The following is a 24,796-nucleotide window of genomic DNA, read 5'->3' as shown; positions in this document are numbered from 1 at the left end:
TACATCACGACACTCCACCTCCAAATTCTTTAACAGGGACCTTCTAAAAACAAAGACCGCCTCCTACATCATCACCATCCCATCATCACGATCAGAAATCTGACATGGCTTCAATCATCCCCTGGGGCCTGGTCCACTGTCCAATGTCCCCAGCGTCCCCACGGTGTCCTTCAGAGTGAGGCGTCTTTCCCGTCAAGGAAAGGACGGCATCCATTTAGTCACCATATCCCCTCAGTCCCCTCTGATCCGGAACAGTCCCCGCTCTTGTTACTGCTTTTACTGCATGCATGTTTCACAGTCCAGACCAAAGTTTTGCAAAATGTCCCTTGACTTTCCTCGTGGGGAGCGTCGGACCAAGCGTCTGGGGGCAGGATGACCCTTCCCACTGCCTCACATCAGGGGACGCAGGACGTCAGCCTGTCCCGATGTCGGTGACACCGAGCGTGACCCGTTGGCTGAAGTGGTGCTGACAGTGTCTCCGCTCTTGGGGACCTCCTCACGAGGTGATTAACGGGTCCCCTGAGGGGTGACGGGGAATAACCCTGGGCCCTCACAACCCTTCACCCGCTGGTGTCTGCCCCGAGGAGGTTTGCCCGATCGATGGCTACACCGAGGGCTGCCACATGGCGATCGTGACCCTGCCGGTCCTTCTGCCTGGATTGCTCCGCGTTACTCTACAAAGGAGAAGTGCAGACATTTAAGCCAAGTCAAGCCCCATAGAACGTGTCCTTCTGAAGCACGTGTGAGTCCACCACTGAGATGCTGAAACCCAGAGGCACGAGTCCCAGCCCTGCCGCTGCTGCTGCAGCCGTGGAGCGCCGTACCCTCTGGGTCCCGGCTCTGTCTGTGGAGGAGAAGCAGGTGACTCTGCTCCCTGCTCAGCTCCGACGGCTCTTTGGAAGGAAACGGCGGTCCCAGCTGCTGGCCTGGCAGCTGAGAATCAGCAGGAACCCAACACTCCTCATCACTACAGGGCCAGGGGCCGTGGGCCACGGAGGAGCCCCCGAGTCCGGCGCCTGCAGAGGCCAGCAAAGCCCCCACCCAGGACCTGTGGACGGTTAGGCGTTGCCTTGGGCAGCCAGCACATGGGCCCGAGCGGTCTACCCAGGGCGGGGGGGATGGAGAGCCCATCCTGCCCCGACCCCCTCCTCGTGCTTTAAACTCACGTGCTGACTCCACTCCCCAGGGGGTTTAAAGGACATTAGGATTCCACTGCATCCTTTCGATCTCACAGAAAACCGTACATGTTGTAGATGATGATGCACAAAACTAAAACGGAATGAAGTCGGCCGTGCGGGCGAGTAGGGACACCGGAACGCTAACGGTGCGACAACGGAATGAAGTCAGCCGCGCGGGCGAGCGGGGACACTGGAACGCTAACAGCGCGACAACGGAACGAAGTCAGCCATGCGGGCGAGTGGGGACACTAGAACGCTAACAGCGCCATTGCACAAATCTGCCTCCAATCCTGTGTGGAATTTGATAATCATCTCAGAGGCGGAGAATGGGAGAACATCCAACCACCTCATGAAGTGATAAGGGAAGTGCTTACACGTCATGTTCCAGGGCTTTACTTAAACCATTAACTCAGTGCCACGGAGACCCTCAGAAATCGGGATGGCCGGCCTCCCTCTTAGAAAGGAGCATGAGAGCAAAGAGACCACCAGCTGGTGAGGGCAGCCGGCGGCAAGAAGAGAGCCGGGAGCCTGGCTCCCAAATCCAAGAGTGAACCACAGCACGACTGTTCAGCGTCACGTCTGTGCTGCCGTGCGCTACGGGAACAAGCACAACAGAGACCACACTTGGAGAGCTTCTGGGGTGATTTTTTTTTCTTTGAGGTTAATGTTGACAGTAAGACATCTTTGCATCAAGTGTCGGCTTTAGAGCTAAAGGTTCAACACCTGAGAAATACACCGTCATCACTGCAAAATCATTCTGTCTCTGACTTGAGGGAAATGGGCACTTACAGTCTCTGCTGCCAGAGCTCAGAGGCCAGTGGTGTTAAGGCCAATGGGTGGAGGGCTGCGCGGAGGGGGCATTCTCTGCCTGTGCGGGTCTCCAAGCCCACGATTTGCAGGGGGTATAAGAGTTGATCACAGCGCCCCGGGTCCTGAGGTTCCCAGGAGTCCTGCTGGGTACCCCTGGGCAGTGAGGACGGTGGAGGGCAGGGAAGGCTGGAGCCCTTAGGACGGAGGGAACCACAGCCAGCGGCCAAGCTTCAAGCTCACACTTCGACTCTCCACAGCAGCTCAAAGTCAGCCCCAGCCCCGTCCACTGCTGCCAGCACTGATGCAACTGTCCACCGGGGCTGTGCAAACCACAGGCACTGCCTAGTCTTATAAATAAAGTTTTATCAGCACACACCACTCCATGTCTTTATGTATTGTCTGGGGCTGCCTTCCCACAGCTCTGCTGCAACAGAGACACTAGGGCAGGTAAAGCCGAAAATATTAACCACCTGGCCCTTTATGCAAAAGCTTGCCAACAGCCAGATAGGGCGATGGTTCCGGTCACATTAATCAAAGTGCCTGCTGCCGTCTGCAACCCTCGATCCTGCCTTCCTTCCCTTTCCTGAGGATGAGGGGTACCGAGAACGTGGTACAGACGCCGTCCTCCCCACGCCCCTACTCCGGCCCGCGGCAGGGCTCAGCCATCCCCAGAAATACACGTTCATGGATTTCACTGAAAAGTCCGTTTCAGTCGGAACCTCCAGCAGTGAGAGCTGTAAATAAGTGTTGATAAATTGGGGCCAAGGATGGATCCGCTATTCACTCATAATCTCAGGTTTGGGGAAATTTCCCCCAAATATTCAAGAAGGCCTGTTTCCGAGGAAAGTGTGTGGCATCTTCCCTTGTGACTTTCCTGAAGAACTCTGGAAAGCACACCCGGAGGCCCAGGTCCCCTTTCTGTAGTTAGAAGGCTCCCCCAGGCAACCAGGCCCAGAACCGGGCTTTCTTCCAGGTCTGCAGCTAAACCACGACTGTTTGCCCCCCTCCCCCGCCCTCCTCCAGGGTTTTGTACAATGAGCTGGTCCCTCACATCAGGCGGGAGAGGAGCCTGTCTGAGAGACACATGATATCAGGGCTCAGGTATCTGCATCATTAGAAGGTATTTATCATTTCTTGTTTATCTGTAGGCGGTAAAAATAACTGCCTACTTTTCCATCACACACGCCTCCAAACACCCGGCAGCAGAGCCAGTGTCTGAAACCTGCCCCCGCAACGCCTTCCCATCAGCAGAGACAGCGAACTTGCAGGAATGCCTGTCCTCATACCATCAGCTTTCCCAGGCTCTGTCCCGGCGGGGGAGGGCAGCGGGGCCCCGGGGCCAGGGGTGAAGGCCCTGTGCGGCTCCCTCTGAGATGCACGGCTCTCTCTCCAGCACCTTTTCAGAGCCCCCCGCTCCCCCGCTCGGGCCCGGCACCGCGCCAGACGTGCGGGAACAGAGATGGACCAGCCCCTGCCTGCTGTCCTCCGCGAGCCCCTGTCTGGGCCGGATCTGTGCCCAGCAACACTGGCTTCACCTTCCAAACACTAACTGCAGGGCGGGGCCCCTTGGGCTCATACCCCGTTGGCCCTCTCTCGGCACCGGTCCTGGGCTCCGCCTCCCTGCCCGCTCCCAGGGACCCCATGAAAGGCAGGAGTGGACCCCGGCCCTAACCCCTCCTAAGGGAACCAGCCCCTCCCCGTGGTCGGAGTAGGGCTGACCCACCCTCCCAAGCCCCAGTGGGTCATGTGAGCAGACCTGGCCAACGAGAGGGCAGGGGCTGGGGGCCCGGATGGTCATGTGACCCAAGTGGGCCAATCACAGCCCTCTCTGGATTTTGAATGAAACGGACTTTTCATTGCTGAAAGACACTCGCTTTCCTTCTTGAGACCTCAGGACCCCAACCCACGTGGGCCTGAAGCTACCCGGAGCCAGCCATGCCTCTGTGGAGGAGTCTGCCTGGAAATGAGCTGACGCGGAGGAGAGCAGAGGCAGGAGACACAGAGACAAGGTCAAAGAAGCAAACTCTGGGTCCCTGGGTCCAGCCGTGCCTAAACCCGACTGACTCCTGCCCTTCTTAGTCGCTTGAGCCCTCAGTTCCCTGACCTTCTGCCTAAGCTGACGTATCCAACACAGTCTTGACGGATACAGGCATGTGCTACGGGCTTCCCATTCTACAGAAATGGAAACTGAGGCTGAGAGGTCACTTGACTTGTCCAAGGTCACACAGTTCCCGGTGGAACCGATATGGTCACTCAGCCTATGCTCCTGACCGCTGCACTGTCAGCCTAGACCCCAGGGCTTGCTGAACCCCCACTGTAGGAGTCCCTGCGTCTTCCTCCTTTGCCCTAACAGTGAAGCACCAGGAATTAGCGCCACAAGTCCTCTGATACAATACTGCGTGTGTTGGTGATGGTGAGGAGGTGCGGGTGTCACAGCCGCCAGCCACCCAGCAAACAAGCACCCCCTTTCCCGCTCCGTGCTGTGTGGCCCCCAGAGACTCACTTGGTGCTGGCCGGCTGGATGTTGCTCAGGTAATAGTGCACCGAGCGGTAGAGCAGGCCCACGACGGTGGTCCAGGCTGGGGAAAGAGCAGATGGCCAGACACCTGTCAGCATCCCAGGTGACAAGCAGGAGAGACACAGAGCTCCCCGCCAAGCCCACTCGCCCAGCAACACACAGCGCAGACCTCACACCCAGGAACCCGGCAGCTCCTCGGGGGGCGAGGGGAGGGACACTCAGGGGCAGAACTGGCCACAAGGACAGAATTTGAGGAGAGACTCCCCTCCACTCTTCAACTGTGAATCCAACCACAGCAATCGCTCCCTACGCTGCCCGGGGGACTCAGCTCTGGACACACGGACGCTGCAGCTCCCGGGGAGCCAGACACCATGAGCTTCTGAAGGCAGAGCCCCCATCGAGCTGTGGACGGCAGCGCCGGGCGACAGTGCTGCACTCGTGAGCGCATCTCAGCGGCTGTCTGCGTCTGGAGTATTTGCAGCAACGCCAGCGCTCGAGAGAGGCAGGATTTACAGTCACCCAGACGTCTGTCAGGCCTTCGGCTGGGTCCCCCCCCTCTGTGATATTCCAACTTGGAAACAAGAATCATCCATTCTGTTACCTCCGGGCACGAGCTTAACAGGAGGCCAGGAGGGGCAGCTGCAAGCCGACCTCCGAGCTCTTCGGGATGTTGGTTGAGTGCGCCAAGATTTCAGCGGCGTGGCTAGTAATTCACGCAACGCTTACCGTGTGCCAGGTACTGGTATAAGGTTTACTCTTTCAATTCTCACCACAACATACTGCGGGAGGCACTAAGACTGTCCCCTATCACAGATGAGGGAACTGAGGCCGGGCAGGTTCAATAACTTGCCCAGTAAGTAGGTGGCTGACCCAGGATTCAAGCCCAGGAGTTCCATCCACAGAGTCGGTGCTTGTGATGAACAAGCTGTACCGCCAAGTGTGAGAAGCTTCCGGACGTACAGACCGTGAGGCTGCGGTCCTGCCAACTCTGAGACACTGAGGATTTCTAACAGATCGTGCGGCCGTGTGAGATGAAAAGATCCCACGTGCAGTCGGTTGGCCTTGGCATTGTCCCTGGACCCCCCAATTTCTGTAGTTCACCCTGAGTGCGGGGGGACAGTCCCCTGAGAGCAGGACACCCCAACATCCCTGAGCACCTTTCACACAGGAAAACTAGAGGGTACAGGGAGCAGAGGTTGGCTCCCAAGGGCTGGGAAGTGAGGACCCCGTGCTGGGGACGGGACACCATGGCCCTGCACCCCGCAGCTCGGCCCCCAGTCCTGTAGCCAGAACCCGGGAAGTGCATGGCCTCCGGCCAGATTGTCAGGAACTGAGAATCCACGACTCCCCAGACCGCCCGAGGCCCCTGGGACGGAGGGACGCGCCTACAGAGGCACAGTCCCTTTTCAAGGGGCAGACGGCACAGTCATGGCAGCAAAAATGGACAGAGCCACCCGGGCCGCCGACGGTGCTCCAGGGCCAGAGAGAGTAATCAGGGTCCCCTCGGGGCTGGTTCCTCACGGGCCTTGACCTGGACCCACCCAGGGGGAGGGCACCGGGCCCCCCAGCAGGAAGGGGAGGTGGCCACATCAGTTCACATTCCGCTGAGAATCGCCTAGCGAGTCCGTGTGGAATGCAGATTCCCAGCCCCTCCTCCCCCTCCCAGTGCATCAGTGGAATGCAGATTCCCAGCCCCTCCTCCCCCTCCCAGTGCATCAGGCTGCAGCAGACCCGGAGTCGAGTCGGCGCTGTGACAACATCTCAAGAGCGTCTGATGACACACTGTGTTCCCACAGGCACACAGAGGAGGCCTGGGGCAGCCCCTCTGCCAGCTGACAGCCACAGGGCTGAGTCCCTCCCTGAGGGTGCTGGGGTGCAGGTCCCCCCAGCTGTGCTCACCTTGGCTGTGGAAAGCCTCATGGGGGATCTCGATGTAGTTCTGCCCCTGGGCCGGGAAGCGGTAGTGGGAGGAATTCATGGTCTTGGGGAGCAGTTTGGCCATGGAAAAGTCTAGAACAAGCCAGAGAGAGGAAGCTGCAGTCAGTCAACTCCAGGGCAGGAAACTGGGCGTAAAACCCACCTTCTGTTGTTTTGTTTTGTTTTTTAACAGAACGAGCTCCCTTGGGGAGTGTAATTACCTTTAGGAAACAAGAACCTAAAAAACAAGAGTGTCCAGGGCAGTAACTGCGGCCACGTGGCCGACCCACCCAGCTACCACCGCTGGTGGGGCTTCTCCCAGCCTGCGGTGACCCCTGTGCCCTCAGTGCAGCCCCTCAGCTCACGACGCCTCGGGTACTGACTGCGTCCCGTCCTGCAGGGAGACGCCTGTGCTGAGGGCCCCTCCTCCACGCCGGGGACCCCGCGAGACGCAGGAAAATGAGACACTAATCTACATGAGGCAACCTCATCATCCCATGCAGGGACCTGTCTTGGCCGACAAACTCCCATTAAAACGAACCCAAGTGGGTGAATTAAGCTTACTTTCCAGAGAGTGGCTCTGGCGGTAAAGTATTAGGGCACCACGCTCCCTAGACACAGACCCTGAAAACAGAAGGGTTGCGACATCGGCCTGTAAGGGACCCCGTGCCTGTTGTCTTGGAAAAGCCTCCAGCTGGCCCCGGGAAACCTGCTACCCCACGGACACTCCAGGGGCTGCCGCTGCTCGCCTCCTGTTCTGAACTGAGACAGTTGTCACCCGAGATGAATCTGGCCCCCAAGTCAGCATGCAAGGCTCCCGTGGTCCCGTGTGCACATCCCAGCTGAGCACGGCCGCCCCGACCTAACTCTGTCTTCCCCCAACATATCATTGTGCATCAGACAGCGTAGTTCAGGACAGCGGAGAGGTGAATCTCCAGTGATGGTGTGTGAGGTTTATGCGTCCCTGGGCGCGTGCAAGAAAACACAGGAGTGGAGTGGAATTCAACAGGCGGGTGGCATCCCCTGCACCCCGCTCCCCTCCCGCCGCACAGCCGGTCCCCACCCGCACCCACGCTGCCGAGCTACCTGCCACGGATGAGGAACCCGTGATGGCAACCGGGGGCTCGCTGGCCTGCAGGTTGAAGGATATGTGGCCCATGACGGTGTCCACGGTGTCGATCAAGCCCAGCACCACGGCATCGTCCTGCAAACAGCACGACACAAAGGAAGGAGACGTCAATACGGGGCTCGCTCAGCACGTGCACGCGACGGAGGCAGCAAATGCACCAACACGCAAGATCAAGTTCATGCTCACCGTCAACATTCCTGCAAAGGAGGTCGCCCAGCGTCTGCTGAGCAACATGGCGGGCCAGGCTCTGCCCTCACAATGACCAGACAGAGAGGAGAGACAGTCATGCCGCTACTCCGTTTCACAGGCGCGGAGGGGACCACTGAGGTCACCCCGCCCAGCTGAGCTCGCAGAATGTGGACACCAGCTGAGGTTGACCCTGGTCACCCAGACCGTCAGCTCCAAGGCTTCCACGCTCAGACACAGACTGACCAGACCTGGTCCCCGCTCCACTCTGAACTCACTGGGGCCCTTGACAGGTCTCTGACCACCAACTCCATCCCCTTCTGTTTCACGAGGAGGGGGGTCACTGCTCCCAAGTACCCTCCAGGATGAAGACACCAGCTCTTGTGTCCTAGTCTCTGTGAAGGGGAGGAGGCTTCGGAGATGCCAGCACCTCAAGCCGGCCCTGGCCTCTCCGACGTGCCTGGGGTGTTCCTTCCCCTCCAAGGGCCTCTCTCTCCACTCTGAGTCCCCAGGGCAGAGATGACCCCAGTGGATCCCCAAGAAGGCAAGAGTCCCTGGTGGTGGCCCCATATCTCTGCAGCCAGCTCGGATCAGGCTGACTATCTCTCATCCTCAGACACACGTCTAGCAGGGCAGGGGCGTCTCAGTTCCCTGGGAACGCGGTGTGTGACTCCCTGCCATCACACCCCTTCTCTCCTTCCCGCCTTTCTGAAAAAGCATCCGTCTGTTGCTAAGCGTCCCAGGCGTTCTCTCAAAAACACATGCTCCATGAGCGTCTAACGAGCTGGAAATAGAACACTGAGGCCAATTTTAGACATTTTCTTTCAGGCCTGTGGCCTGATTTCAATCGGCCAAGCACAGTTAAGCACATGAAAATCTGTGTTTCTGGCATGTAGAGCTCTTGGGTAGTGGCTGATTCCTACCTTCCCTTTAATGCACAGTAGAGCCGGCCTGAGTCTGAATAGTTTCATGATTATTCATAGTTTGTGGCAGAAACTATGAAAACTAAGAAAAGGCTCATTTAAGATGATGCAGAAAATACATCTGCTCAGGCCCTCCACTGGCCATCCTCTGGGTGTTTCCCAGGCAGCAGCCCTGCACACATCGTCCCCCGGGAAATCATGAGCTCTGGAGTGCTGTGCCTTTTAAAACAGAATGTGTTTCTAGGTAAGACTATGTCAGTCTTAAGTTCATGACCGTCTTTCTCTCCCTTTGCCAATGGGAAGCCCGATCTCGTTCCATCTGAAACTGTTCAGATAAAAAGTTCATCAAATGTAAACCCTGGAGCCACCTCATTCATAACGAGAGAAGGTGATGTCGTTCTGCTTCAAACTGGCAAACATGTTTTAAACTTTACAGGCGTTCAGGAGAGGGAGCGCTTTAAGTAACAGTGTGGCCCCAGCCCTTCCAGGCAAGGCAGTTAGGAGCCTTCCTCCCCCTTCTCCACCCCTGCCGGGCAACCTGGAGGTCACATTTTTCAGACAGCAGCATCAGAAAATGGACAGAGCCAGGATCCCCAGGTCACTGGGTGGAGAAGAGCTGACCCACGTCAGACTTGACATGAGTGAGAAGTAAATGTCCACTGTGCTGAGCCACTGAGATGTAGGGCCTATTTGTTACTGCAGCATAGCCTAGCCTAGCCTGACTGATAGAGCATCGCAGAAGATACTTAATATTATTGGGAAATGTCCTTGCCATAATTAAAGAAAAACAGGTAAATTCAGATATATAGCATATGTGTAGACTATATATGCACATAAGAGAATTGAAAACTAGATCTGAAGGGATATATACAAGAGTGTTAATCATTCTCTCTCAGCCTGAGGATTTCAGGTGATTCTTATTTTATATATATCTTTATGATCTGCATTTTCTAACTCTCTACAACATATTCACTTGTTTAATTTCTTAAATAAGTAAAATCAAGAAAGCTACTTTCAAAAAGAAAAGAAAAGGTCTTCCATTCTCCTAGTTCTTTAGTGTACAGAGGAAAGGAGAGGCTGCTGTGATATTTACTCTTATAATCGTGAAGAGTATATTGTCACATGGTCTACTTTTTTCATTTAATCTAGTGATCTTTAAACATCAAACGTGTTTTATTATCATACAAGAACAGTGTGATGGTAAAAAATAGGTTTTTAAAATGATAAACAAGCATGCAGAAATCCAACTGTTTTCCTGTTCAGTGTTGACAACAGGACCGTGGTACTGATGCTCATAGAACTGATCCACAGAGAAGGCAGAGCATTGCAAATCAGTCGTATATCCAGTCAAAATTAGCTCTAATATCCCAGAGATGCGTCATTTCTCTTACAGATGTGAACTGGGCCATACTTATGCCACTTCCAGAAAGACAAAAAGGTGCCCCTTTTGAAGATCTCAATGTTCTTTTCTCTTACCTCTGACACAGCAGTCCAACTGGGCAAAAAGAGAACCTCTCCCACGGTCTTTAAGAAGGTCTAAAGGAAGACAAGATGACACTGCTCAGCATGTATCCTTAAGCCTCAAAATTATAAGGCCTTTGATTTTCCCATCTCTGTCAACCACGGGCTGGGTTTTGCATGTACACAGTAGTAAACCAAAATACCTCCCGTTAGTGGATCTGGTTACGTTGTACAAAGCCCTTTTATAGATGTTATAGATGTTATCTTATTTGCTCCTGGTGACAATCCTTTAGTCAGTGACAAACATTTAGATGTTAGATGTGTGTTCACAGCTTAGTTACGGCAGCAGCCCTAAGTACAGTACCTGGAAGATATAACCGGCCCTCGGTAAAAGCCTGTTGAACAAACGAATGAATGAATGAACAAATCATGGCCTGCTCCGTGTGTTTTTCTTGGCATGAGAAGCCAAGCTGACATAAAAACCCACTTGTTTAATTGGAAATGACCCCTCCATAAGCAGAAGTTACTCGGGGTCCCTTGGACAAATCACCTCAAAACCATGTTTGGTTTGTCTCACTATTGTTCTAAAAAAATGAAAGTAGCTTGTAACATCTTCAAGTCGGGAGATTTAAATGAAACTATGTGAATTTCCTCCTTCTTGTGAAAAAAGCAGAAGCTTGGACAATTCTTATCCCATAGTCCCACATGGCCACCATTGACCAAAACAGAACAGCAGCTGACCCCTTAGGTAGTTGTGCATTCTCCAGCTCACCCCAGTCCTCACCACTCCCTATTGCCTTCCACCTAATCTGTTTCACTCATTTACATTACTCATGTAGGTTCTTAACAGTGCGTCTCCTACTACAGACACCAGAAGCAAACTTAGAGCCTGATCTAAACCTCCTATATTTCCACAAAACTGCCTTCTCCAAAATGCCACATCCTTCCTCACACTTTTAGACGCTAAATATTTAGAGAACACATCATCAAAACTCCTCATCTTTCATTTATCTTTATTTGATAAATACTTATAAGACCCTAAAGTGCAATGCCTTAAAATTTAAAGATGAAATTTAAAAACTAAACATGAAAAACACAATCATGATGCCTGCCCTCGTTGGGCTTGAGGCCTAGGGGGCAGAGTTTATAATCTAGAGCAGGGGTCAGCACTTTTCTTTAAGAGGATCACCTAGTAAAAATTTTAGGCTTTACACGCCATACAGTTCTGTCACAAACACTCAGTTCTGCCCCGGTAGTGCAAAATTAGTGACAGACAATCCATAACTAAACGAGTGTGTTACAATAAAACTTTATTTACAAAAACAGGCAGTGGGCTAGATTTGGCCCAAGGGCTATAGTTTGCTGAGTCCTGATCTAGAGCAGTTCAGCTGAAAAGAAATATAATGCAATCCAGTTTTATTTTATAATTTTATTTTAAAATTTTATAATTTTATTTTAAAATTTTATTTTAAAATTTTTTATTGTATTTTATTTTAAAATTTTTTATTTTAAAATTTCTAATACCCATATTTTAAAAAGTGAAAAGAAAACAGGTGAAATTACTTTTTAATAATACATTTGACTTAGCCCAATATACCTAAAATATCACTTCAACATGCAATCAATATAAAAATCATCAATTTGATAATTTACATTCTTCTGTTATACTAAATTTTAGAGATCAGTGTGTATTTTAGATCTTGATTTGAGCTGATCACAGTTCAACTGCTCAAGGGCCATGTGTGGCTAATGGTCTCCTTATTACCCAGCACAAGAACTGACTTCTTGTCGCTTTCCCGTTCAACTGTTCGTGGTGAGAAGCCAGGGCATTATGGAAAATTGGACACGGATGCCAAAGATGTTTATTTCTCATCCAATCAGAGATGGGTGGAGTGTGGGGTAAATCTCCAGGATTCCTCTCCAGGACACCCAGAGTCAGGTATCTCAACACGGGCCCCCATCAGAGGTCTCAAGCTGATGGCCCACAGGCTGAATCTGCCTCATGAATGTCTTTTATTTGGTTCGTACACAATTGCTTTTAAATTTCAGTTAGCTGTCCACTTTTTTTTTTTAATTGGATGATTTTCCACTTCAAAATCAGGTACGGAGTTTTGCTTGCAAAATCAGAAGAGGTTACCCTCAAGGTGAAAGTCAGGGGACTCGAGCAGCTCGATGCCACTCCCTGTGGGTGGGCACCTTCCAGTTTGCCACGGTCTCTACTCCTCCCTATCGTCTATCTGACCCAATCATCCATTTACTTTATTTGTCTGGCCCCTGCATGCATTTGAGTTTGGGACCTCTGACAGTGTCCAGTATATCTGAGGGGAAAAGGGGAGTCGAAAGGAAAGAGGAACCCACCAAACTTCAAAAGAAACTGTTTGCTATGTAGACCTGCCTTGAATTCTGTTCCCACGTAGACATCTCTTCGAGACTATGGAGTGCCCGGACCCTCCCGTTCACCGCTCTGGGCAGTCTGCTCCCTCTGGGTATTCTCACCCCCACCCCTAGAGCTCACGTGCAGAGCCCGGAAGTGCTTCCTGCGGGGAGCCCGGAAGTGCTCAGAGTGCTGCCTTGGCCCCGCCCATACTGCCATATGATTGGCTGAGCTACCAAGCCAGGCCTGCTCCCCTCGGCTAGTGATTGGCCTAGGTGCAGTCATGTGATGGATCTTTGCAGGGGGAACCATGGGAAAGAATTTCGTCCCCTATAAAGAAGGAGGAGCCCCCTGACCTTGCTTTCCCTGCTGGTGGTTGTTAAGTGAGGTGTGGTGTTTGGAGCCGTTCCAGCCCCTTGGAAATAGAGCAGAACGCCAAGAGAATTGTCCTGCTGCTACCCACATCCCTGCTGTGAATGAAGACTGAAGTAGTCAAACCTGGAGTGAAGCAATTAGATGCCCCTATTGTTTTTAAAATAGTAATATGACTGTTTATTTGCAGCCAGAACCATTCTAGGAGAGAGACTTGGGTCATCAAATTATCCCCATAACACAGACTGGGAAACTGAGGCTTGAAGAAGTTAAAAAGTTGCCCAAGGACATAGAGCTGGGGGTCAAGCCCAGGCTGGCCTGACTCCAGTGTCCCTGCGCTCCTGCAGCTCGGGACATCCCCTCACAGCACTTTCCAGACTCCATGGTGCATCTTCACCCTCTCAGCCCTGAGCCTCTCGGAAGCAGGAAGAGGTTCTTGGTCGTCCCAGATCCTCAGAACCTAGCATGTTCTATGAATGAATGAACGAAACCTGAGACGTCTAACTCTTGCTTCTGTCGCCTGGGCAGGAAGGCTATGGCGTTCAGGACCCACCCTGCGTTTCAGGATGTCTTTGTTTACAGAACACATGCTTTCAGGTACTTCTCTGGATCTGTCTTCAGCAAGGAAACCAGTAAGAATTAAGAACTCTTAAAAAGCACTCGCCAAGTGCCAGACACATACTATGCAATAGGAACCCTTTTAGTCCCCAGTGAGGTGAGTCCTGTTATCTCCCCATATCTCAGACGAGCAAAGTGAGGCAGAGAGATGTTACATAACGCGACCAAGAGTGCACGGTAAGTAACCGGCAGACATTCAACCCAGCAGTCAGACCGTATACATCCTGCTCTTAACACTTATGCTGCACTTTTGAAGTGAAACGGTCTCAAGCATCCCTTCTGTCTGCACAGCAACCAGGAGTCCTGTGCTGAGATCGAAGTTATCAAGCCCCCAAGAGCCCAGCATCCTCCCCTACCTTGACCTAGAAAGATTTTGAGAATGAAAAGAGAAAACACCTTGGTTCCAATGCCATACGTGGTGCATTCCCTAAGTGCTTTACGTAACTTTGGGAATTCCCACTGAGATACAAGTCACAGTGTTGGGGTCACACTATGGCCCCACGGTTAAACCTGCCAAAGACCCAACTCCACCTTCTACGTGTTGCCAAGGGAGGTGGCAGAGTTTAGAACGGGAGTTGCAAACCCACATGCCTACAGGGGCCAGGTGGGTGGAGGGAGGGGCCAGGCTGGCTGGGCACTGGGAAAACAAGACGAAGAGTCGAGTCTCATCTTCAGGAGACTCCACTGAGCTGTGCAGAGCTGGCTGGAGTAGCCATGCCGCCTGGTTGAAATCCAGACTTTTATAGTAAAGTTTCTGATTTTTTCAGCCCTGCGTAGGTCAAACAAGGCACAGCTGTGGGCCGTGGTCTGGCCCACAAAAATCAAATAGCTTTACCTTGGTGAGATTTAATGCTGTTTCCTCTGAGAGGGATTTATTGGGTAAGCTGAGGGACATATTCTGAAGGTAATTCAGAACAATTCCAGGACTCTGGAAGTTTCTTCTCTCCTCTGTCAAGTTGGTTATGATGGGATGGTAGGCGTCAATGGGCACCTAAAAGAAATCAGCGACGTGAGTTCCTTTAAGAACTAAAGCCAAGATTTGTACAGAAGTTCAGCGTGTCCTCCGGGCCTCATGCTTCTCACACCATAGTAATCATGGTAGTAGCACCTACTAGCTACCAGGCAGGCACTCCTGTGACTACTTCACGAATAGCATTAACATTTTATCCTTTCATTGGCCTCATGAAATACGCACACATTTGATAGATGATACTAAGCGTGGAGAGGCTTATGCAGAAATAAGTACGAGAACTGGGATTTGAACCCAAGCAGATGGTTCTAGAGTCTGTTCACTCGCTATTACATTAAAGTTCCCATGGAAGGGAAGCTGATTGATCACTAATTAATTCCAGAGGGGAACACTTTCTAAACGTATCGATCCTTTCCTCAAACATCAGAAGAAAATGGCGCAGAGAGAAGCCAGGTGTCAAGGCCGGCTCCTCTCTGTTCTCAGCTCATGGTGCCAAGTGCACCAGAAAACAGTCCCGGGTCGGGGTGGGGGGGGTCCCTGGGAAGTCTTGGTGACTCCGTGTAGGCACCGGAGGCTACAGGCCACACAGGAAGCAGGTCTTCCATTTAGTCACTCCGAGCGTTGAGATTTAGTGCCAGTGTTGGCTTCCCCTACATTTATTATTTCCTCCCAGACATTCATATACTGCCAGTAAGACAGGACCAGACTGTGAAATGGGATTCCCGCTCTCCTGGCATATAGTCCAAGCAAAAAGACATCACCAAGATGGGGAGGTGGGGACAACATTAAATGCATCTGCTCACCATGGTGTTTGCTGTGGCTGTCGTGAGGAAGCTGGGTGGCGTTGAGGACAACAAAACATGCTTTCCTGGAAAAAAATCAATCATGCTTCATTAAGGGCTAAGCCATGGTCACCACGTTCACCCTCAGGAAGGCCTGTCCTTATTCAAAACTCTCCCAGCTTCAGGGACAAACTAAGAAGAGTCTGAGAATGTTTTGAGTAGCAGTGTCGCTGGAAAGATAAAGGCCTAATAAATCAGCCAAATGGGTAGATTGTATGGATTTTCCCAGGTCAAATTATTTTTCCATTTATAGTCTAAATTGCTTGGGAATCGTCTTTAGGCAAGTCATCATATAAAAAGATGACTTTATACATGCTTTTACTGATTTCAAATACATAAAGACGCAAAAGAAATGGATTTCCATTGCATCTGGACTACTTAGAGATAAAACACAGAGGGTTGTGAATCACTGGGCTGGGACAAACAGAGGCCTCGCCACCTCCCCTCCCAGTGAGGTGACACTGGCGTGGACCCCATCAAGTGGTGGGGAGACCATCTTCCTGAGCCCCTCCCATCCCGAGGATTCTATTCAAGACCCCTTTTGGTCCATTATGAATGATTATAATAATGAAGACATCCAACTCCTTCTAATTTTAGTATTCCCCAATGAAAACACAGACTTCACTAGATACTCTACTTCATTTCTGGAAATCCCTCAAGTTGCTTTGGGTGGCCTGAGGGAATAAGCTCATCACCCATCCCTGGTTCCAGGAGTAAATGACCCCGTGGGTGGAGGTGGGTAGCTGGCGAGAGGGTAAGGTGTGACCCTGCTCTGGGGATCAGAGCCCCAAACACTCTGTTCTCCAAGTCGGAGTGACATCCACTCCTTGGATACCAAGGAGTCCCATCAAATTCACATTTAACTCATGTGAGGCCATAAGAGAAAGTGAAGGACGATAAAACTCATCCCAGCGGCCCTGTCCATCCTCATAACTGATGACCCCGTGAGACTAGGATGAGAAACGAGAGTCGGCCGCGTCCTAAGTCAGTCTCGGTTCCCACCTGGCTCTTGTTATAAGAGCATCTGATTGTGCAGAGTGTGTTTCTAGTGTCAAAGAAACACACTTTCAAACCGTGGGACTCTGAACAAAGCCTTCTGCTTCCTTGGCTTCTCTACAGAAGGAACGGCCAACCATCGCAGGGCTGGGGGGACACCTGAGCAGGCGAGAGCTGATCAACACCCTGCCTTTGTGTGAGTTGGAAGAGAAGAGGCCACCTCGGCTGGACCGACCCACCAGGAGATGGTACGGCTCTAGCTAACAGGTTAGAGGAGGGGCCCCTCCAGACAGGTCACCCAGGGAAACGCCCCCTTTGGGTACCTGCAGCCCTAGCTCATGGCTTCCTGTGCAGACAGATCTTTATGCAAAGGAAGGCAGAGTCCAAAACAGAGATTCCTAGTGACGTCATATGAGACACGAAAGGTCACATATGGTTCCATTTATACGGGACGTCCAGAATAGGTAAATCTATAGAGACAGAAAGTAGATCAGTGGCTGCCGGGAGCCGGGGAAGGAGGACGGGGGACTGACTGCGCACTGGTGCTGGGTTCCTTTGGGGGTGATGGTTGCACAACATGTGGACATAGTAAGTACCACTGAACTGTACACTGTAAAATGGTGACATTCAAGTTTTATGAATTTTACCTCCATTTTTTAAATTAGTGACTTTCCAAGTCCCACAGTTCATCGTGGTTGACTGAGGACCAGGTCCAACTGTCCCCCGGGTTCCTGATCTGAACCACCGCTCTGTGCTAAGCAGGAAGGGGGCGTCCTGGGGGCGCTCCGAGGGCCCGTGGTGGGTGAGTCTGGCACGCGGGAGGCACGTGGTAAACATTTGTGGATCAAATGCACTAATGGACCTGGAACACTTGATTCCCAAAGCTTTCCATAAGCATCTGTCACAAACACCTGGAAAACTCCCTGGTGACGGCAGGAGACATTCATCTCCGCGTGTTTCTGGTAAATTGTGGATTCCTCCATCTCAGAGAGCAGGGGCTCTAGAAAACCCACCGTATTTGTGAGGCCGATCAGGACACATCTCAGCCTGCAGCGCTGACGGCCGCATCAGGAGAGGGAGGAGAAGAAAAACGCTGGGAAGGGGAGGTGGCTCCGAAGCCCGCCCCCTCCCCGGGAGCTGACGTCACAGCCGGCCCGCAGCCCCTCCCCTCTCACTGACCAATGGCAGCTGTGAAGTACATGGCGATCTCGTCCGGCGTCAGGGCCCGTTCCCAGATGATGAACTCGTCAAAAGCGCCGTTCTCGTAGCGCTTGGGCTGGCGCTCGTCAGACCCTATCACGAGGTTGACATTGGGCTCCCCGTAGGCATGAGACACTTTTCCACTTGGGTCTGAGGTGGTCAGCGTCCCGTTGACGTAGACTTTGAGGCCCTCCTTGGACTTCCATGTAAATAGGACGTGAGTCCAGTAGGGGCCTGGGAGAGAGCAGAGACAACTTTCTCACGGTGTGGGTCGAGCTCTCCATGCAGTGGTCATTCTAGCTTTAAGCACATTTCTCTTTCTTGTGATGATGGGTCAGTGCTACCGCTGGCTGAGTCCTCATATAGGTCATAATCCACATCTCACTTCCCTGAGTCCTTAGGAGCACAGCAAAGAAGGTACCCCCCCACAAACCCCAGACGCCGTTCAAAGGGACCCTTTGCCATTTTAAATTAAGTGAAGTAATAACTAATGGTCATAACTTGTTCAAAAATATTTGTTAATCCAGCCTAGGCCAGCACAGGGCAGGTCAATGAGACCTATCTGAGGACCTGATTCAGCCCAAAGGCCACTGATACCCACCTCTGCCCTGACCTCAAGCCCGTGATAGCAACCAATATGGCAGCACCGAGGGAGAACAGACCACTCCCGGCTCCGTCAGGATCCTCTATCAGGAGCCTTGGTGATGACTCGTCTCTCTGTCATGAGAACCACGGTCACCAACAGGAAGAAAGTTCACTGGACTCTGATGGTAGCTTGCCCCACAAAGGGCCACACCTCGTGTGCAGGTGTGTGCTCGGACGCCCTCAGGGACTTGCTGCTGGAAGACGCCCCTGATAGGGAGCCTATGACCCGAGCTGGGCCGTCATCTTAAATCACCCAGCAGTTACCCCGGGGTTCTCGCTCGGGGTTGTGCGACTTTCTAACCCCGAGTCTCCAGAGAGCTCTTGGATCTGAGACAGGGCCGAAGTATCCCTGCCCTGGAGTGTGAAAACCCCTTCAATGAACAAATAAAGAGCACACTGCCGGGCGGAAATGTTTGCACTTCTCCCCATTCCTCTGGGTGGGGAAACAGTCAGGATTCAGCAGATCTGACCTTAAAACATGTTCAAGAAAAACGACTGGGTGCCTGATACTGTGTCAGCCCCAAGGGGCACGGAGACCAGGCTCTTACGGAAGAGACTGATAGCAGGTGGAAGGTGATAAGAGCCATGAACAGGGGCAGGACAGGCAGGTCTGAACAGGTAGAGGACGCAGAGACAAGCTCTGGCCTCGGGGATCGGAGAGGGCAAACACGCAAGATTCTCTCTAACTCCGTGTGCACCGAATCCGCCCCTTTTCCGGGGGTGGAGGTATGAGCTTGGTCCCGGCTCACAGCAGCGGCAGAGTCAAGCAGATGCACCCGGTGCCCACGGGGCCCCTCTCCCGTGGGCTCCTTGTGTGTGAGCTCACTCCTCTCACAGTCACCCTATGACCCAATACTGCTGTTGTGCTCACGTTACCGACGACCGCACTGAGGCACAGAGCAGGCGGGTAAGGCGCCCTCTCTGCCCGAGAGGGGTGCAGAGCGGGATTGACCCAGGCTGCGTGGCTCCAGGGTCCATGGATTTTTAACAACTGAGACACGCAGCCTCCTTTAAATGGTCCGAAAATGAATTCTCCTTGCCTGTGTCAGAGATGTCATTTCCTCCTGAAGGAGATCGTTCTAGACTCTCACTTTGCCCTCCCCCTCCGCGATTCCCTTCTTAGTCTCCAGTCTGGACTGGGCAGCCCGTCCACGCTACCTCGAGACATTCTGAGTCCCGCATCACCTCTCCCCATCTCAGTTCCCACTCCAGACCTCCGGCCTCCCCCAGCTTCCTGGCCCACACCTCTGACCTCATGCCCGGCCAGCGACGGATCACACTGAGCCCCGGAGGAAACAGGACTCGTCAGAGAGGACTGGACCACGTGGCCTCCCGACACCCACCTACGCACTCAGCCACATCTGCACACACCCAGTCCCCACACTGGCCCAGACCATCCCTCCTGAATCCCAGGCCCTCGCTGGCCTGGTGCCCACACGCCTCCCCTCCGCCAGCTTTCTTTCCCCTAATTGTCAGCCCCTCTTTTCCAAAACCTTTTTCACGGCAAAGTCTAAACATCTGCAAGTCTACAGCACTAAAAAGAAGGAGGGGTAGAAGGAGGAAGGGGAAGGACAGGAAAAGAAGGAGAAACAATAACCACTGTGCTGAGCACTCCACATGCAATATTCCGTTTAATTTCCCCCAAGCTGTGAGGTAAGTATCATCAATGCCTTCACTAGGGAAACTGAGGCTCGGGGCACTAAGTAACATGGTGCGGTGACCCAGTCATCCCGTGGTCAGGGGGAGCACAGGCGTCCGCCCGAAGGACCCCGCCCCTCATCCGCCGTGCAGACATCTCCGCGGAGGATGTCATCTCACCCTTTCCAGCAAGTCCTCCCAAGCAGCCCCTGAGAGGGCGGGGCTCAACCGCCCGCAGGCCAGGGGACCGACATCGGAGCGTCTGGCCTCCATACGCCTCCCTGAGCATCCCTCCGGGCCAGCGGCGCCCTTACCTGGGGGGCTGAAGGTGGCCTCCCACGTCATGGAGTTCTCACGCGTGTACAGCTCCACGGAGCCCTTGCCACCGCTGGAGCAGACTTTGAACCCGTTGGAAATGACCTGTCCCCCGAACGCGAAAGGGGTTGTTCTGGAATGTTCTGCTTGCGTCTTCCAGAAAAAAGAGAACGTGACCCCTGAGGACAGAAAAGGCGTGGGGTTATTTTTAATGAAAAACGGACGGGACTTAACCTCACCGAAGCAGGTCGTTCTCGCTGCTCTTTGTTTTTCATTTAAAAGGCAGTTTTCTTTTTTCTCATTCCAGAGACAGTGTACGCTCAATCCAGAAAATACAAACCACAAAAACAGGCAGCTCACTAAGTACCAGACACTTCACTAAGGGTTTTAAATGAATCCTCTCCTCATAAATACGACAAAACCTGATTATCATTCATCGGCTCACCCCGTCAGGCAGATGAAGAAACTTGAGTCCGGTTTGCCCAAGGTCCCTGAACTAGAGACTGACTCAGATTAGACCCAAACTCAGTCTGACCTACAGACGTCGGCAGTTAAGGTAGCTCCTTCCAAAGCGTCTCCGTAAACATATTTTACAGAGAAAGGAACCAACTCACACAGACCGGTTTATAAGCCACATGTTTTGAGAACTTACTACATCATAGACCCCCTCCAATGGCCATAAATACACCTCTATGCCATCATTGTTTGTATCTGCACCTCATGACATTCTAAACAGGAACTCTAGGGAATTCCCTGGCGGTCCAGTGGTTAGGACTCTGTGCGCTCACCACCGAGGGCACGGGTTCAATCCCTGGTCGGGGAATTAAGATCCCGAAAGCCGCGTGGCATGGCCAAAAAATAAAATAAACAGGAACTGTAATTTTTTTTAAAGAAAAAAAAAAACAGCAAACCCCTTCCCCCATGGCTGGGTCTTAAAGTCTCCTTCGACTTTTAATTTCCCAAACAGAACTGGAAGCTAAACCTTTCTGCACCTCTCAGATTAGATGCCTTTAGGATAAATTCCCAGTAGGGCATTTCTAGTCAAAGAGGAAGCCACTTTGAAAGGTTTTGAAACCTACAACTGTTCATTCCCATCAAAGTGGGGCACACGAAGGCCCTGGCAGCCGAGACGGCCAGTCCGCAGACTCCTAAGTCCTGAGCCCGGTCCCCAGGCTCCACGTGGACTAAATGGTATGAACAAGCTGGCCCATTGGTGGGTGTGTCTCCATCACTGGAAGCAGGGGGAGTGTAAGGAACAAGGTCAGCCCTTGATGGTGAAGACCCTGACCCGCGATCACTGTGCAGTCCAGGGGCAGGCTCCCGGGCGAGGGGCGACAGTGGCCACTCCTGGCCGGAGGCTCCTGGAATGGCCCTTTGGATCCCTGATTACCTCCACTCTGCTTCTCTGAATCCAGCAACATTTACCCTTTCTTTGCCCATAAGTAAACGTGTGTGTGTGTGTGTGTGTGTGTGTGTGTGTGTGTGTGTGTGTGTGTGTGTGAGAATGCATGCAGCCTGCCTGGACTCGGTGGTGAAAGCCGGAAATAACTCAGGCGGCCTCAGCCCTCCCAAGCTGGCCCAGGCTCTGTGGTGGGAAGGCTTCATTGATGCTGAGAGAGGAGGTGCCCAGACTTGATCAAAACAGGCCCAGGATGGGGCTGGGAGGGGAGCGGGGGTGGCCATTGGCCCTGGGCCTTATTTATATAAATGGTACCAATTTTAGACTTTGTATCTTATCTTCAAGTGAGATGATGGGCACAGTCCAAGAGAGTCTGAATTACAAGAAGACATTTGTCATCAAGTATAAGCTTCTGTCGCATCACCACCCATCCTGGCTGTAATGCTTTATGAATCAACATATTTGTCACAAGTTGTTCAAATGTCTTGTGACAATATAATTGTGACAATTACATTACATTATACCTTTGTAGGTCGAAAGCCTTAATACGATGAATATAAACATGTAAAACATGGCATGATTATATAATAATCATGGGAATATTTAATTATTAATATATAATTATATATTATAATTATATATGTAATCCATAATAATATATAATCAATATATAATTCCCTGGTTTGGAATTTCTCTAATTTTTTTTTTAATGTAAAGCGGAACCTCAAAATAACAGATGAGGCTCAGATAGACTCCAGGGTAGAGCTCAGAGTCATAAGCAGCATGTTCTCAGGGCTATTGAGGAAAAAGGAAAGTCCCCAAAAGTGCCCTGGGACACAGGTCACGCCAACGAAAGGATGGGACTTGGGCAGTTTGCTCAGAGGGCGGCTGGGCTGCCCCAGACACTGCCCCACTCAGCAGGTGGAGGGGACTCCCAGGCCCGGGGCATCCCAGTACTTCTGTCTGCCTTGCACTGCAGTGGCGCAGAGTCCAGAAACAAAGCCCCAAGCCTTCCTGCCATGCCTCTCCACTCAGAAACAACCAACTTCACATGGACACGAACACGGCACATTGTGAAACTTTTGTTATGAAACGAAGTCCCAGCGGGATTCACAAAAGTCCATTTTTTCCAAACACTTAGCTGCATTTAAAAATTCCTTTCACTCCTGTCTTGGCCAAATATCTTTCTGTCCAGGAAGAAAAATAAAAATAAAACATTCAATTTGGCATTAGGTAAGGGAAGATTGAAGCAAACAATGGTTACTATCAGCCAAGCTTTTCATTTTTGTTCATTCAGCCTACAAAATAAGCAATTCTATCTGAGGGACAGCTTGTGTTTAAATATCAATTTACGTCTTCACAGAGTCTTAAAAGATTCACAAGGAGCCCTCGGATATTAGCACTTTCAGGAACTTTGTTTCTTGCACTTGGAACTGTCAATACAAAGGAGAAAAAATCTGAAAAAACAGAAGTGCAATATTGACAAATTGACTCAATACTTTTCTTCTTATGAGCATTGAATCCTCAACCGTCCGAAAAAAATAACGTGAGGAAAGTTCTTTCTCAATAAGACCAAAAAAAAAAAAAAAGAAAAGAAAAAAACTCCAGCTGTCCCAAGAAAAGGTGGATACGTTTGAGTGCATAAATACTATAAGATTTTGCAAGGCAAAATATTTACCATGACAAAGTCAAAAGACAAATGACAACCCAGGAAAAAATTATTTGTAAAACACTGAACAAACAAGAAATGAATTTCCTTACTATACAAAGAACACTTTATAAAGAAAAGTAGGATCACTACTGCTTAAAGAGAACTTACTTTGAGCAAGACAGGATATCTCAAGAATTTTCATGTATTAATTCTTTTATTCCTCCTGACCAGGGTTAGGGTTAGGGTTACAGTTAGGGTTATGAGCTAGGTGTTAGTACGGTCCCCATTTTACAAGTGAGAGGATTGAAGCCAAGAGAGGTAAAGTTACTTGTCTAAGGCCACACAGCCAGCGACAGAGTCAGGATTTCAACCAAGCAGTCTGGCTCTGGAGTCTGCACCTGTCATCTCTCTGTCTTCCCTTAGAGACAGTGTTGTTTGGGAGAGAACTCACTCACTGAATTAGACAAAAAGATTCGAAGGCATTCCATGGAGGAGAAAAATGCACACTACAGACCTGGGCTAGGCGAGGAAGTCTTCTTGCGCGCTATCCTCTCGGTGTCTGCTGTGGGCGGGGCAGAGGCGGCAGGCAGGGGTGGGTAGGGAATCTCTCCAGGTAGAGGAGCAGCTCTTCCCAGACCCATGAACTCAGCACCGTGCCCTGCATGTTGGTAACTCAAAGTGGACCAAAGCAGCAGGGAGCAGGGAGGGCAAGGTGTCCCGCAGGTGATGCAGCAGCCCGGCATCCATCCTCCCTCGCCCAGCACAGCACCTCCACGTTCTTGGTGGGGGGACCATCCTCCCCACTCCTACTTCCTCTAGATCAGGTGGGGCTGACCACACAGCCCCAGGTTCCCATGGGCTGGACCAGTCGGAATCACAGGCACTGGCTCAGAGATGGACAGGCTTCAGCCAATAAAAGGGAGTCCTGGAGACTCTGGGCGGACATTGCTATCACACCTGGAAAGCCTTCTTGGAACAGAGCCAGAGCGATGAAGGAACACAAACTTTTGGTGATGTTATCTAAGCACCTGGACCCAGCTTGTGGCATGCTCCATCTCCCAAAGAAGCCACACCGTCTCCCATCCCATCTGCTTTCATGCCATGTGACCTTCCCGCTCTCCACCAAGACTCAGGCCAATTTCTCCACCTGCCCTCTGGCTGATTTGACCAAGCGGAGTCAACGGAAGTGGCCATGGCCAAGTTCCAGGTGCAGCTGTTAACTGCCTGGGAGCTTCAGCTTTCTGCCCTTGGAGCTCAAAGCCAACATGGAACAAGTCCAGACTCTGCTGGTGGAGAAAGAAACCACATAGAGGAGCTGGAGGTGCCAGAGATGTGAGTGAAGAAAGTGGTCTTGGAAAAAAAAAAAAAGAAAGTGGTCTTGGCTATCCACCTCAGGGGCACTTTCAGAGGACCCAGTCCTGGCCGCCACGGCTGCAGCTGCGGGAGAGCCCTGGCAACCCCCAGAACCATGAGAGGGGATGCTCAATTGTGTTGCACGTGCTAAGTCTGGGAGTGCTTGTTACGCAGCAGTCGATAACCAGAACACGGGCTTTACCTGGATCCACTCAATAAACCCCCGAAGCCTAGCTGAGTTGCTTTTCTGTTGCTTACAACATTTCAGCTGACGTTTGACGATCCACAGAGGAGTCCCCTT

The 24,796-nt window shown here is 51.7% G+C and overlaps 1 protein-coding gene across 1 annotated transcript in view; it reads right to left on the bottom strand.

Moving 5' to 3' along the window:
• The window catches only part of ADGRD1 (adhesion G protein-coupled receptor D1), a gene marked incomplete at both ends in the record, with an annotated part of 142,108 nt that overhangs the window by 94,885 nt on the left and 22,427 nt on the right, over window positions 1-24,796 (bottom strand). Inside the window, 8 exons of the mRNA XM_082853303.1 lie at window positions 4,492-4,567; window positions 6,406-6,516; window positions 7,510-7,627; window positions 10,138-10,197; window positions 14,322-14,477; window positions 15,260-15,324; window positions 17,474-17,728; window positions 20,092-20,271. Coding sequence (XP_082709429.1) covers window positions 4,492-4,567; window positions 6,406-6,516; window positions 7,510-7,627; window positions 10,138-10,197; window positions 14,322-14,477; window positions 15,260-15,324; window positions 17,474-17,728; window positions 20,092-20,271 — 1,021 coding nt within the window. The remainder of the gene's footprint in view (window positions 1-4,491; window positions 4,568-6,405; window positions 6,517-7,509; window positions 7,628-10,137; window positions 10,198-14,321; window positions 14,478-15,259; window positions 15,325-17,473; window positions 17,729-20,091; window positions 20,272-24,796) is intronic.

This window comes from Leucopleurus acutus (assembly GCF_964270905.1).
Source record: "Leucopleurus acutus genome assembly, chromosome: 13".
Classification (NCBI taxonomy): domain Eukaryota; kingdom Metazoa; phylum Chordata; class Mammalia; order Artiodactyla; family Delphinidae; genus Leucopleurus; species Leucopleurus acutus.
The sequence above is the reverse complement of the archived record's forward strand: the minus strand, read 5'-3'. Positions and strand labels throughout refer to the sequence as shown.